Source organism: Rhincodon typus, chromosome 38, assembly GCF_021869965.1.
Source record: "Rhincodon typus isolate 14 chromosome 38, sRhiTyp1.1, whole genome shotgun sequence".
Taxonomy (NCBI): domain Eukaryota; kingdom Metazoa; phylum Chordata; class Chondrichthyes; order Orectolobiformes; family Rhincodontidae; genus Rhincodon; species Rhincodon typus.
The window spans coordinates 6,051,950-6,063,460 of NC_063369.1; the positions used below are offsets into that span (position 1 = coordinate 6,051,950).

Below are 11,511 nucleotides of genomic sequence, written 5' to 3' on the forward strand. Positions count from 1 at the left end.
GGGGGGGGTGGTGCGTCATGGGATCTGTTACATCTATCCAAGACCAACAGAGCAAGTCACAGTTTGAAGGATGGAATCTCTGACAATGCAGTGCTCTCTACTGAGCCTAAATTTCCATTTTCAGTGCTTTGGCAACTGACCCACAGCTGGCATCAGTAAGTCTGGATCAGGAAATCAAATACTTCTCGCTACTAAAGCCAGAAATGAGAGTATTCTTGATCTACTGCTGGAGGCTAAATCTGCTGTAAGTCAGCCAAGTTCTTCCACCATTCTAAACCTGCAACTTCTGCCACCCAGAAGGGCAGCAGATGCATAGAAACACCATCACTTGCCTCCAATCCACACGCCATTCTGACTTGGAATAGTACCACTTACCCTCGCTGTAACTGGGCCAAAACTCTGGAGCTCCCAGTGGTGTATCAGCAGCACAAGACTGCAGCAGTTTAAGGAATGAAGGTTCCCCACTACCTTCTCAAGGGCAATAGGATTGATCAACCAGTGATGCCCACATGTCATAAATGGATTTCTTCCCCCCACCCCCCTCCAAGGAAGTGCACAACTGCAATATCCTTAACACTGCCTCCAGGGTCGATGAATGGTTAAACATACAGTTCTCCCGAGAGATGAGTGGATAAAGTGCGCCAGGCCAGAAGCCGCACAGACAGCAAAGATCCACAGTCGATTCCCAAGTGAATTAAGTTATTGCAGCTGGCAACGATAAGGGTAGAACAATCGGATCCAGCAAAAGCTGGGAAGGGAAGGAGGTATAAGAGGAAAGAGGAATAATAAATCAGCCGGGGTCTGGTATCTATTCAGTAACTCTTCCTGGGGAATAAGCGTGTAAGCTGTCAAAAAGCCAGATTAAGCAGCGATGCCCGAAGCAGACCAACAACCACTATCTTAAGGAAGACTGCATTTATAAAGCGCCTCTCACAGCCTCAGGATGTCCTAATTGCTTCACAGCCAACGAATAGCTTCCAAAGTGCAGTTGTTGCTGTAGTGTTGGAAATCAAATTTTTGCATCTTGAGCACCCTCCCCCTCTCCCCACCATACAGCAGTGAGGCAGGTGATAGTCAACATATCCATTTCTGGTGATGACCTTTTGAGAGGAGAATCTCCTCATTTTTGCATTAGTGTATGGGATCCCTTCTGTCCACCCAAGACAGCAACAGGGCCACAGTCTGATGTAATTTCAGTGTGTGCGTGTGCTCGAGCCTCTGTCGTTGTATCTGTGTGCCCGCACGTCCCTGTGCCCGCGTGTCAGTGTTTGTTGGAAAAAGAGAGAGAGAGAGTGGGAAGAAAACAAAGAAACAAAAAGGACTGAACCACATACAAGTGTGGGGGTTGCAATCCAGAAACAGATCTTAGTGTCGAGCAGGTTCATACAAGGTCACAGAGAGAGAACAGAAGTAAGTATCGCTGCCTAGAAAAGAAAGGTCACATCAGTAAAACATTAAAAACAGGCTGAATGTTGTGAGGTGAAATGAATAAAATCACAAATCAATGCCTCATGTTAGAATTGTTAGCAATCACTCAAGCATTCATCAGTTAGCCTCATTGGAAGCTGTGTGTATTTGTCTCTACCTTGTTTTTCTTTCCGAAAGGCCAGCGCTTGGTCTTGCTTTTGCCAATGGTCCTATGGTCAGCCTTAGATTCCGATTTCAGAGAACCAATACTGTTTTCTGATGAAGTCCGATTAATCATCTGGCTGTAGTCCTCAAACTCTAGGTCCCCCGGTCTCTCAAATCCTGACTTATGTGCCTCAATCAGCACCTGTGAATCCTGATTAAAGATGAGAGGAAATTTTATTTTAAAAAAAAAATACCAGGCACGCAGCCAGGAACAACAAGATTAAAAGGTGTGGTATATGAGCAAGTTATTCCTTGGCACCTTTAATGAAGGTGCACTTTGGGATTGTATTCTACAAACTGACCGTCTGCGATGAAACCAGATTCAGTATTTGGTTCGGACTCGGAAACCCAAGGAAAGCGCTCCCTGTTCTGCCGCAAATTGAGTTGATTTTTCAAACAAAGACTGGCACTTCCACTTGACCTATCAGGATGACCCCAAATTCTTCAGAACCAAGTAAGTATTTTTGAAGTATACTTAGCGTTTGAAATGCAGTAGCCAATTGTGCACAGTAAGATCCCTCAGCCAATCATTGATCATCATCGAATTTCTACAGTTCAAATAAAGGCCACTTGGCCCATCGAGTCGGCACCGACCCTCTGAAAAGCATCCCACCCTATCCCCGTCATGCCACATTTACCGTAGTTAACCCACTTAGCCTGCACATCTAGCCGGAACACTATGGGGCAATGTAGCATGGCCAATCCATCTAACCTGCACATCTTCAGACTGTGGGAGGAAACCGGAGCACCCGGAGGAAACCCACGCAGACATGGGGAGAACGTGCAAACTCCACACAGACAGTTGCCTGAGGCTAGAACTGAACCTTGGTCCCTGGCGTGGTGAAATAGCAGTGCTAACCACTGAGCCACCATGCTGTCTAAGTGACCAGATATTCTGTTTTAATGACGCTGGTTGGCCAAGACCCCTGGCAGAATCCCCCTTCTGCTCTTCAAAACAGTTCCACGCCACCTTAGACAATTACCCGAGAGGGCAGACACAGCATAACGTTAATATCACACCCAGAAGGGAGTAGCCTCTGACAATGCAGCATTCCCTCAATACTGCACACAAGACAAGATGCTACGGGAGGATTCTGTCCTCAAATCTCTGAAGGGGGACCTGAACCCACAACCTTCTAACCATGGGGTGTGAGAGTTGCTCACTGAGCCGCGGCCAAACAATCTGAATGGTCGACGGTTCTCGCATACCCCGCTCTCGTTTACGGATTCCGCAGCTTTTGTCATCCCGTCCAGACACTTCCCAATGATCGGCATGACCTGGCGCTCTGTGTCTGCAAACATCTTGTACGCTTCACATAGCTTCTGTATCCGCTTTTCATCCATCTCCTGAAGTTTCTGTGAAAACACACGCAGCAACTTTATCAGTAAAGAGCGGGTCTCAGGAAGAAACCGAAGGGCAAAGGGGAAATTGTAATGGCTTCCCACCACTCACAAGGCAACATCTATCGATGCCACATTGGTGAAATCAATGCTTTCCAAAACCGATTGCCAAGGTTCTAACCTGGATTATCAACTCCAGTTGGACATATTCCTGGACATTTCATCAAATCAGCTTCTTCCTTCAGCCAGCCCACACTCTCACTCCTGCCACTGACCACACAACATTCTTGCATTGTAAGGGTGTGAAAGGTTTCAGGAGTAGGTGGAAATGCAGACCACGCCAGACCTTACTGAATGGTGGACCAGGTTCATGGGGCTGAATGGCCTACTGTGCATGTGTTCCCATATGAAACTTTTTCATCCTCAACTAACAGCACCTTTCTAGGCAAGTGAATAGATTGGATTTATCGGATTACCTGTTGCTTGATTTTTGACTGCCAGTCATACAGCCTCGCTCCATGGGCCAAATATGTTATATAGCTAATAATCAAATTGATTTTCTTCAATTTTAAAAGAAAGGTACAATGTTTTATTGCCTCTCGTGATTTTTTATTGCCGTGTCCTCATGGGTTCATTTCTAATTCTCCAGAGAAACACCTGTGTGACCCAGAGTGATGGAAATGCTCGGTAGCAAAAGAGAGTTTGCAGGAACAGGAAGGAGTTTAATATCTAATCTGGTGTGGAAATCACCCACCTACAAATAAAACACTCAAACATACTTAACTCGCTCAAGTTCGTCCCTCTGAGAGGCTAAATCACACAAAGCCGGCTGCGTTCTAAATATCCTGAACAACTTTTGTTTAACCTCATCCAACTTTCTCCCAAATGTCGCTGACACAAATACTTCTTGAAAAACTACTTACAGCTAAATTTACCTCGCCTAGTTTTGATGCTCCCAAGTGCCAAATTCCTCTAACTTACGTTGAAAACATGTGGCATCTCGACAAAATAAAACTGATTCTGGTCTTTGTTGTATTTCTGGAGTTGAGAGGCGTACTCATTCTTACTTTCTTCCACCATGTGATTTCGCAGATTCGCCTGCTGTTTTGCCTGAGGTACAAACAAATAAACACAATTTATACTTTGACAGTGAAGGGCACGTTGCATCAATCCATTTATGTTCAAAATTCAAAAAGTGGGAAGGAATGTGGACTAAACCTCCCTGCCAACAGTAATTTTGCCATCTCTCCTTCGTTATTGAATGCAGGATCAAAATCTATTGATAGGAATTCTATATCAAAAAAATAAAAAGTGTGCATCGAAAAATTGGATTTGTTTTCACACTTCCTGCTATTCCACTTTGGTTGGGCCCCAGGCAGGTAATGGTTACAGGAGTATTTATTGTTGACAAACATCATCTTTTATTTGAACGTATTAAATACCAACTACGTACAACACAAGACCGATACAGAACCAGACAAAACCATCTCTGAGGAGTCGTGTTGCCTCCTGATCATGTAGATTATCCTATTTACATACCCCCATTAACTCTTTAGACTACAGACAAACAACGTTTTGAACGGAATTAGAAAGCAGAGATCAGAAAGCACACTGTAGATGCTGGAAAGCTAAACTAGGAACAAAAAATAATGTGTAGGTCAGCAGGTCAGGCAGCATTTGCAGAAGGTAGTAAAAAAGTTAATGTTTCAGCTCGATGACCTATCACCAGAACTTGGAAAAAAATTAGAGATGTAATAAGTTTTGAGTAAGAGGCAAGGACAGAAGGAAAGTCTGTCATAGGGTGGAAGACAGGAAAGAATCAGTGATAGATAATTTAGCCTTCCAGGGCCAAAGAGAACAGGGATGAGGCAAGAAAAGAAACAACAATTTGTGCCAGGAACAAGTGTGCTGTTAACTGAAAACGAAAATAGGACAGAAACCAAAACATAGAACAGTACAGTACAGCACAGTATAGGCCCTTTGGCCCACAATGGTGTGCTGACCTATTATCCTACTCAAGATCAAACCACCCTGCATACCCTACATTTTACTGTCATCCATGTGTCTATCCAAGAGTCGCTTAAATGTTCCTAATCACCGCCGGCAGCGCATTCCACACGCCCACCACTCTCTGTGTAAAGAACCTACCTCTGACATTCCCCCTACATCTTCCTCCAATCACTTTAAAATTAAAACACGCGAAGGAAACAAAATAGAGGGACAGGGTTTACAGTCTGAAATGGCTGAGCTCTATGGTGAGTGCAGGAGGTTTTGAAGTACCTAAATGAAAGGTCATGCGCTGTTAGAACCTGTGCACTTTGCATTGGTTCCAGCACACCCATATTCAGAGAGGCCAAAAAACAGTGTAAAGATTGCATGATGCTGCTTCACTGGTGTGAGTTCATCTAAGCCAGTGCAGCATTCCCAAAACAAGCCTTTGTGCCTGCACTGCCTCAATTCAATGACAAATTAGGGAAACCCTGACAAGCTGTGGAACTCCTGGCCAGCAGACAGTGGGAGGTTTAAGAGGGAAATGAACACGGAGGGCTGGACTGAACGCCAAGTCTACCTTTTCCACATCAGCTTTGGTGGCGTTGATGTCATTGTCGACTCTTTCGGCATTCTGCATTGCCTTCTCTGCTTCCTTGCAGTCTCGTTCAAACCTCTTCTTTGCCTGTGGGGACACAGAACATCAAATTTGAATGGACTGCAACTCCAGCTGGATGGTTTGGGAAGCCTCAGTGCCATGGGGGGCTACACCCATCCGCGAAAGAGATCTGAAGACCACCATGGCAGATGGTGAAACTGAAATTCAAGAACAGAATCTGGAATGGCAAACACTGTAATGGTGACTACACAATCCTTGTCAATGTGTTAGAAAAACCCATCTGGGTCATAAAAGTCCACTAGGGAAGGAAATCTGCCATCCTTACATGGTCTGGTCTACATATGCCCCCACACTCCAGCAATACAGTGACTTAACTACCCTTTCAAATGGCATAGCAAGCCACTCAGTTGTGTAAAAATCGCTAAAAAGTCTCAAAGAAAAATACACCAGATGGGCCACCTGGCATCGATCTTGGCACTGGAAATGGCAATGGCAAACTCAGCCCTATTTGCCCTGTAAAGTCCTTCTTACCAACATCTGGGGGGCTTAACACAAAATCCCACCTTCACAATGAGGATACCCACTATCATATGGTGTGACATCACCAATGTACAAATGGAATTGATTTTGAATAGATCTAGCAACTCAAAAAGGAGCATCTGAGAGGCGCTTTGGACCACCAGCAGTATCATAGAATCCCTACAGTGTGGAAATAGGCCCTTTGGCCCAACAAGTCCACACCGATCCTCAGAGCATCCCACCCAGACCCATTCCCCTATAACCCACCTAATCTCCACCTCCCTGAACACTATTGGCAATTTAGCACGGCCAATCCACCTAGCCTGCACATCTTTGGACTGTGGGAGGAAACCAGAGCGCCCGGAGGAAACCCACGCAGACACGGGGAGAACATGCAAACTCCACACAGCCAGTTGCTCAAAGGTGGAATCGAACGCAGATCCCTGGCGCTGTGAGGCAGCAGCGCTAACCACTGAGCCACTGTGCCATTTTCAGTCACAACCTGAACATACCTCCCACTGTACCTTTACCAGCCAAGCCAGGAAGTCAATACTGATTCCATGAAGAATACAGGAGGGAATGCCAGGAGCAAACATAGGCATACTTATAAATAAGGCCTCAATCGAGTGTCTACAACACAGGGCGACTTATATGCCAAACAGTGGAAGCAGCATGCAGCAAAAGCAGGGCTGTCTGATCCCACAATCAACAGATCAGACAAACCCTGCAGTCTTGCTGCATCCAGTTGTGAAAGGTGATGGACAGTTATGCAACTAACAGGTGGTGGAAGACCCTCAAATATCCCCGATATTTGTGTGTGTCGGGGGCGGGGGGCGGGGAGGTGGTGGTGGTGGTGGGGGGGGACACATCAGTGCAAAAGGCAGGACTGCTGTTTTTGCATCCATCCAAAGCCAGAACTGCTGTGTGGATGATCCACCCAGCCTCCCGCTAAAGTCCCCGAGCACCACGAATGCCAGTTTTCAGCCAATCCAAGCTCCTAGCCAAATTCTTCCAAGACAGGCATGGCCCACTAGCATCCACAGTACAATGTGGAAGACTGCCCAGTGTTATTCCTGCGCGCATAAAGCAGGACTAATTCAAGCCCACCAAATACTGGCCAATCAGTCCACATGCGATCGTCAGCAAAACAGTGGGTGAGGCCATCGATGGTACTGTCAAGCAACAACTGCAAAGGAATAATCTGCTCATTGACACCGAGTTTGGGTTCCACCCAGGGGCACTCAGGTCTTAGCTTCATCACAGTCTTGCTCCAAACATGGATGACCTCCAGAGGTGAGGTGAGAGGGACTGCTCTTGACATCGAAGCAGCATTTGTCTGAGTGTGGTATCTAGGAGCCTTGACAAAACCCAAATTTATGCGAATCAGCAGGAAACTCTCTGCTGGTTAGAGTCATACCTAGCACAAAGGGAGGTGGTTGTGTGGTTGCTGGAGGTCAATGAATAAAACAAAAATCAAAATCATGGTGAGCAAATGCATCTTGTCGCTAATGGAAATCTTTTTTTTTAACTTCATTCAGTTAACTTACATAATCCAGCTGTTTAAAACTAGCTTCCAGGTTCTGTTGAGCTTTTCTTCCTTCCAGAAGATGCTGAAAAAGCAAGGACTCCATTACCAAATAGACACTGCCACGTCCAACCGTTAGAAACAGGAGAAGAGAAAGGGCCTTCAGATCATTGAGGCTGCTTTGCCATTCAATTGGATCATGGCTGATCTGATCATGATTTCAGTTTCACTTTCCTGCCTGCTCCTCAATCTGGATCAAAGATTTGTCTAAAACCTGGCTGTGACTATATTCCATTATCCTGCCTCCAATGTGCGCTGAGTGAGAGATTTCCAAAGATTAACAACCCTCAGAGATAAAATTCCTCCTCACTTCCATCTTAAAATGAAAGATCCTTTTTTTGAAGACTGCAAACACTATTTCTAGATTCTCCCATAAGGAGAAACCCACACTTAGCATCGACACAATCAAGTCGCCTTAAAACCTGGTGTATTTCACATTTTTCTAGATACTAATGATTGTACGTCTACACTGCTCACGCTTTCCTCATCAAATATCCATTTTATCCCAGGGATCAACACTGTGAACCTTCTTGGAAAAGTCTCAGTGCAACCATCTTGCTCCTTAAATAAGGAGACAAAATCTCCATGGTGTGTGGTCTCACACATGCTCTGTGCAGTTCCCTCTACAATAAAAGCCAACATCCCATTGGTCTACCTAAGTATTTGCTGTACTACATTCTAACATTTTGTGATTCATTTACCAGGACAGCCAGATCTCTCTATCCTACAACATTCTATAGTCTCTCTCCATTTGAATAATATTCTGTTCCTCTAACCATTTTGCCAAAGTCACATTTCCACACATAAGACTCCATCTGCCAGATTTTACCCATCACACATTCTCCCTTTCTCATTTGTAGACTCTATGTGCTCCTCACAACTTGTTTACCTACATATTTCGATATTGCCAGCAAATATTCAATACAGTTCATCCCTTCATCCAAATAATTAACACAGCATTGGGCCCTGTGACAGTCCACTAGTTACAGTTTAAACTGAAAATGATAGCTATCCAGAAATTGTTTCGTGTTGGTTAGCCAACCCTCTCTCCATGCTAATGTACTACCTTTAACACAGTGAGCTTTTTAATCTTGTACAGCAACATTTTATGTGACACCAGATCAAATGCATGTTGGAAATCCAAAAACTCGACATCTCCCAACTCTCCTTTATCCACCTGGTTTGTTACATCCTCAACTAATAATAAATTTATTAAAGACTTCTCTCAGAGGAAGAAATTAATGACGCTCGAGTGTGGTGGATACCTGGACACTGAATAAATTCAAGGAGGAGACAGACAGTTTGTTAATTAGTGAATGGGTTGAAGGGTTATCGAGTGGAGGCATGGAAGTGGAGTTCAGGTCAAGATGAGATCAGCCATGATCATATTAAATAGCGAGGCAGACTTCAGGGGCTGAATTGCCTACTCCAAGCTCCTATTTTCCTATCCCTTTCTTTTTTTGATTAGGGGCAATACATTTGTGGTTTCTCATCTACAGGGACCTTTCCAGAATCTGGTGAATTTTGAAGGATTACAGCCAGTGCATGCACCATTTCTACAGCAGCGTTGTTTAATATTCTGGATTCACACAATCAGGACTTTGCAACTTCTGGTCACATTCATCTTCACACAATGTTTTTCTAAAGTTATGGACCCAGGTACCTCAATCTGAATATGAAATCCTCTTATGTTGTGACTACTCTTCCTTAAAGGTTCTTTCACTATGGCAGCATTAATGAATCCTTAAACATATTACTAAAAAGACTTTCTGAATATATTATGAAAACTACCACAGCGGAAATCAATTTGGAAACATGAGGAATGGGAATGGATGAACAGAGTAGCATTGTGCCATACCATCTTGCGTTCCTGCTTATTTTCGTGTAGATATTTCAACAATTGGGCAAAGATGTTCTGTACCAAGTTCTCTGCGATAATTTCCCTCTGTCCAGCATAGTCATTCAATTCATTGAGAATGTTGATGAAGGCCTGATACTGGGAGAACCTGCAGGCAAGGAGCAATATTTAAGACAAATTCAATTGAAATGTTTCCCTTTGGATAATTTTCCCACCTTCTCCCAGTACAGACCCCTGCGTAGGTCCTACCTCAAAACATCTCTCCAATATCTCACTCCAGTAGTCACACAGTATTAGGAGGCAACACAGCCTGACCTGACCCGATGCAACAACAGAAGCAGGGATATAATCAAGGAAGGAAATCTCAAGGTTACTTTAACCAACGCCCTACATCAGGACACTGCACCCAGATTGCATTTTTCTGCCAACACCCAAGAGAACCAAGTGTAGACTGTTTCTAGATTATATGGATCAAAATGTCCCCATTCGCTGCCTTTTACTCACTGGTCATAGTTTTTGAAGAGTTCTGCCGCTACTCTCCAACAATGAGGAATACAAGATCAAATAGAGCCTTGTTCATTGCGGGGGCTGTTTAACCGCAATACTTTCTGTAATTATCCCCAGCCGGCACTGCATGAGTGGTAGGCTCAACCTTCCTGCTGTAGGTCTCCCAATCAGGACTGCGTCGCAGTGAGGAGGTGCAGGGCTCTGAATGGGAAATGGCTAAAGGGAAAGGGTCAAAGGATCTCTCCTACGGCCTTCCTAGGCCTTAGGCTCTTTGACCAAATTCTTTTCCCTTCATTTCAGATGCACTTGTTCTAAGGAAGAAGAGGTTACAACCTCGCACAAACCAACCAAGGCACTGACTGGCCCCATGTTGGTTCCAATTCCATCTGACTACCAAGTCGTCGCCAGGAGCTTCCTTGTCAGAGCGTGGAGGATGCTCACTTGGATTCTTCATCCGCTAAATGCAAGCAGTCTGCTGGAATGAATAAGTATAACACCACACCAACTGCAGGCCCACTTCATCGCTCCAGTGAGCTGGGGAAATGGCGTGCAAGGCAACCATGGTGCCTCTTGTGAGGAGACTGGAAAACCATTCACCAGAACGCACCTCCATCCATCTCCTTTGATGCCTGCAGTAATAAAGAACACATTCGCCTGCTGTTTGCCAGGAGTGGAGTGTCTTGGTTGTGGTGTGTCATTGGAGCATTCCCGAAGTTTGAGGAATGCCCTTCCCAGCCACAGCTCAAGGGGAATTGAGAATCTGGGATTTAGAATTCAAAGGCCACCAATTAAAGTTTGTGTTTATCGTTGGGATGGACTCTAATTTTCCCCAGCACTTCAATGGTTAAGTGTTCGACAGATTTTCTCTCCCTGGCCACATCTTGCAACTTAAGGAAGACAAGAAACCACTTGCTGATCTTCACTCTCTGTAGAACAGACAACTCAGTGACAACTGACCACTGAGTTTTGAAAGCTAGCAAAACACAACTTCATTATCGCAGAGTGAAGAAAGGATCTGGCTCCAGTCCCAGAAATGATATCACAGAGTTTTTGTAGTCACCTGGTGATTCCTGAAGGACCAGTTATTAGTACATAGCAGCTCCCCCAGCATCCCCCCCAGCATCCCAACAGCGAATACATGTAAGCACGCAGACACACATACACATCGGTATGTAGGGCCAAGGACAGAAATCACATGCTCCTGACCTGACCCAAATACAATGCTAAATCCCTGAGGCCCTTTTATTGGGCCCTGATGTACCCCCTGCTCAGCTCCCCTGTTCTGAGCCCTGCTTGCATGTATACATACATTCATGATGCACACATACTCTCGCTCACACACACACAGACGCACACATACACACTCACTCTCTCTCTCCCTCACACAGAGACGCACACACACTCTCTCTCACAAAGAGACGCACACACACTCTCGCTCTCTCTCACACACAGACGCACACA

General features: G+C 45.0%; 1 protein-coding gene across 1 annotated transcript in view; it reads right to left on the minus strand.

The window, feature by feature from the left end:
* Nucleotides 1–1,555: 1,555 nt before the first annotated feature.
* Nucleotides 1,556–11,511, minus strand: part of LOC109937000 (cdc42-interacting protein 4 homolog) — a 50,511-nt gene continuing 40,555 nt past the window's right edge. The window contains exons 6-11 of the mRNA XM_048617805.1: nt 9,544–9,691; nt 7,648–7,710; nt 5,543–5,647; nt 3,955–4,083; nt 2,842–2,988; nt 1,556–1,783 (exon numbers count right to left, since the gene is read on the minus strand). Coding sequence (XP_048473762.1) covers nt 1,556–1,783; nt 2,842–2,988; nt 3,955–4,083; nt 5,543–5,647; nt 7,648–7,710; nt 9,544–9,691 — 820 coding nt within the window. The remainder of the gene's footprint in view (nt 1,784–2,841; nt 2,989–3,954; nt 4,084–5,542; nt 5,648–7,647; nt 7,711–9,543; nt 9,692–11,511) is intronic.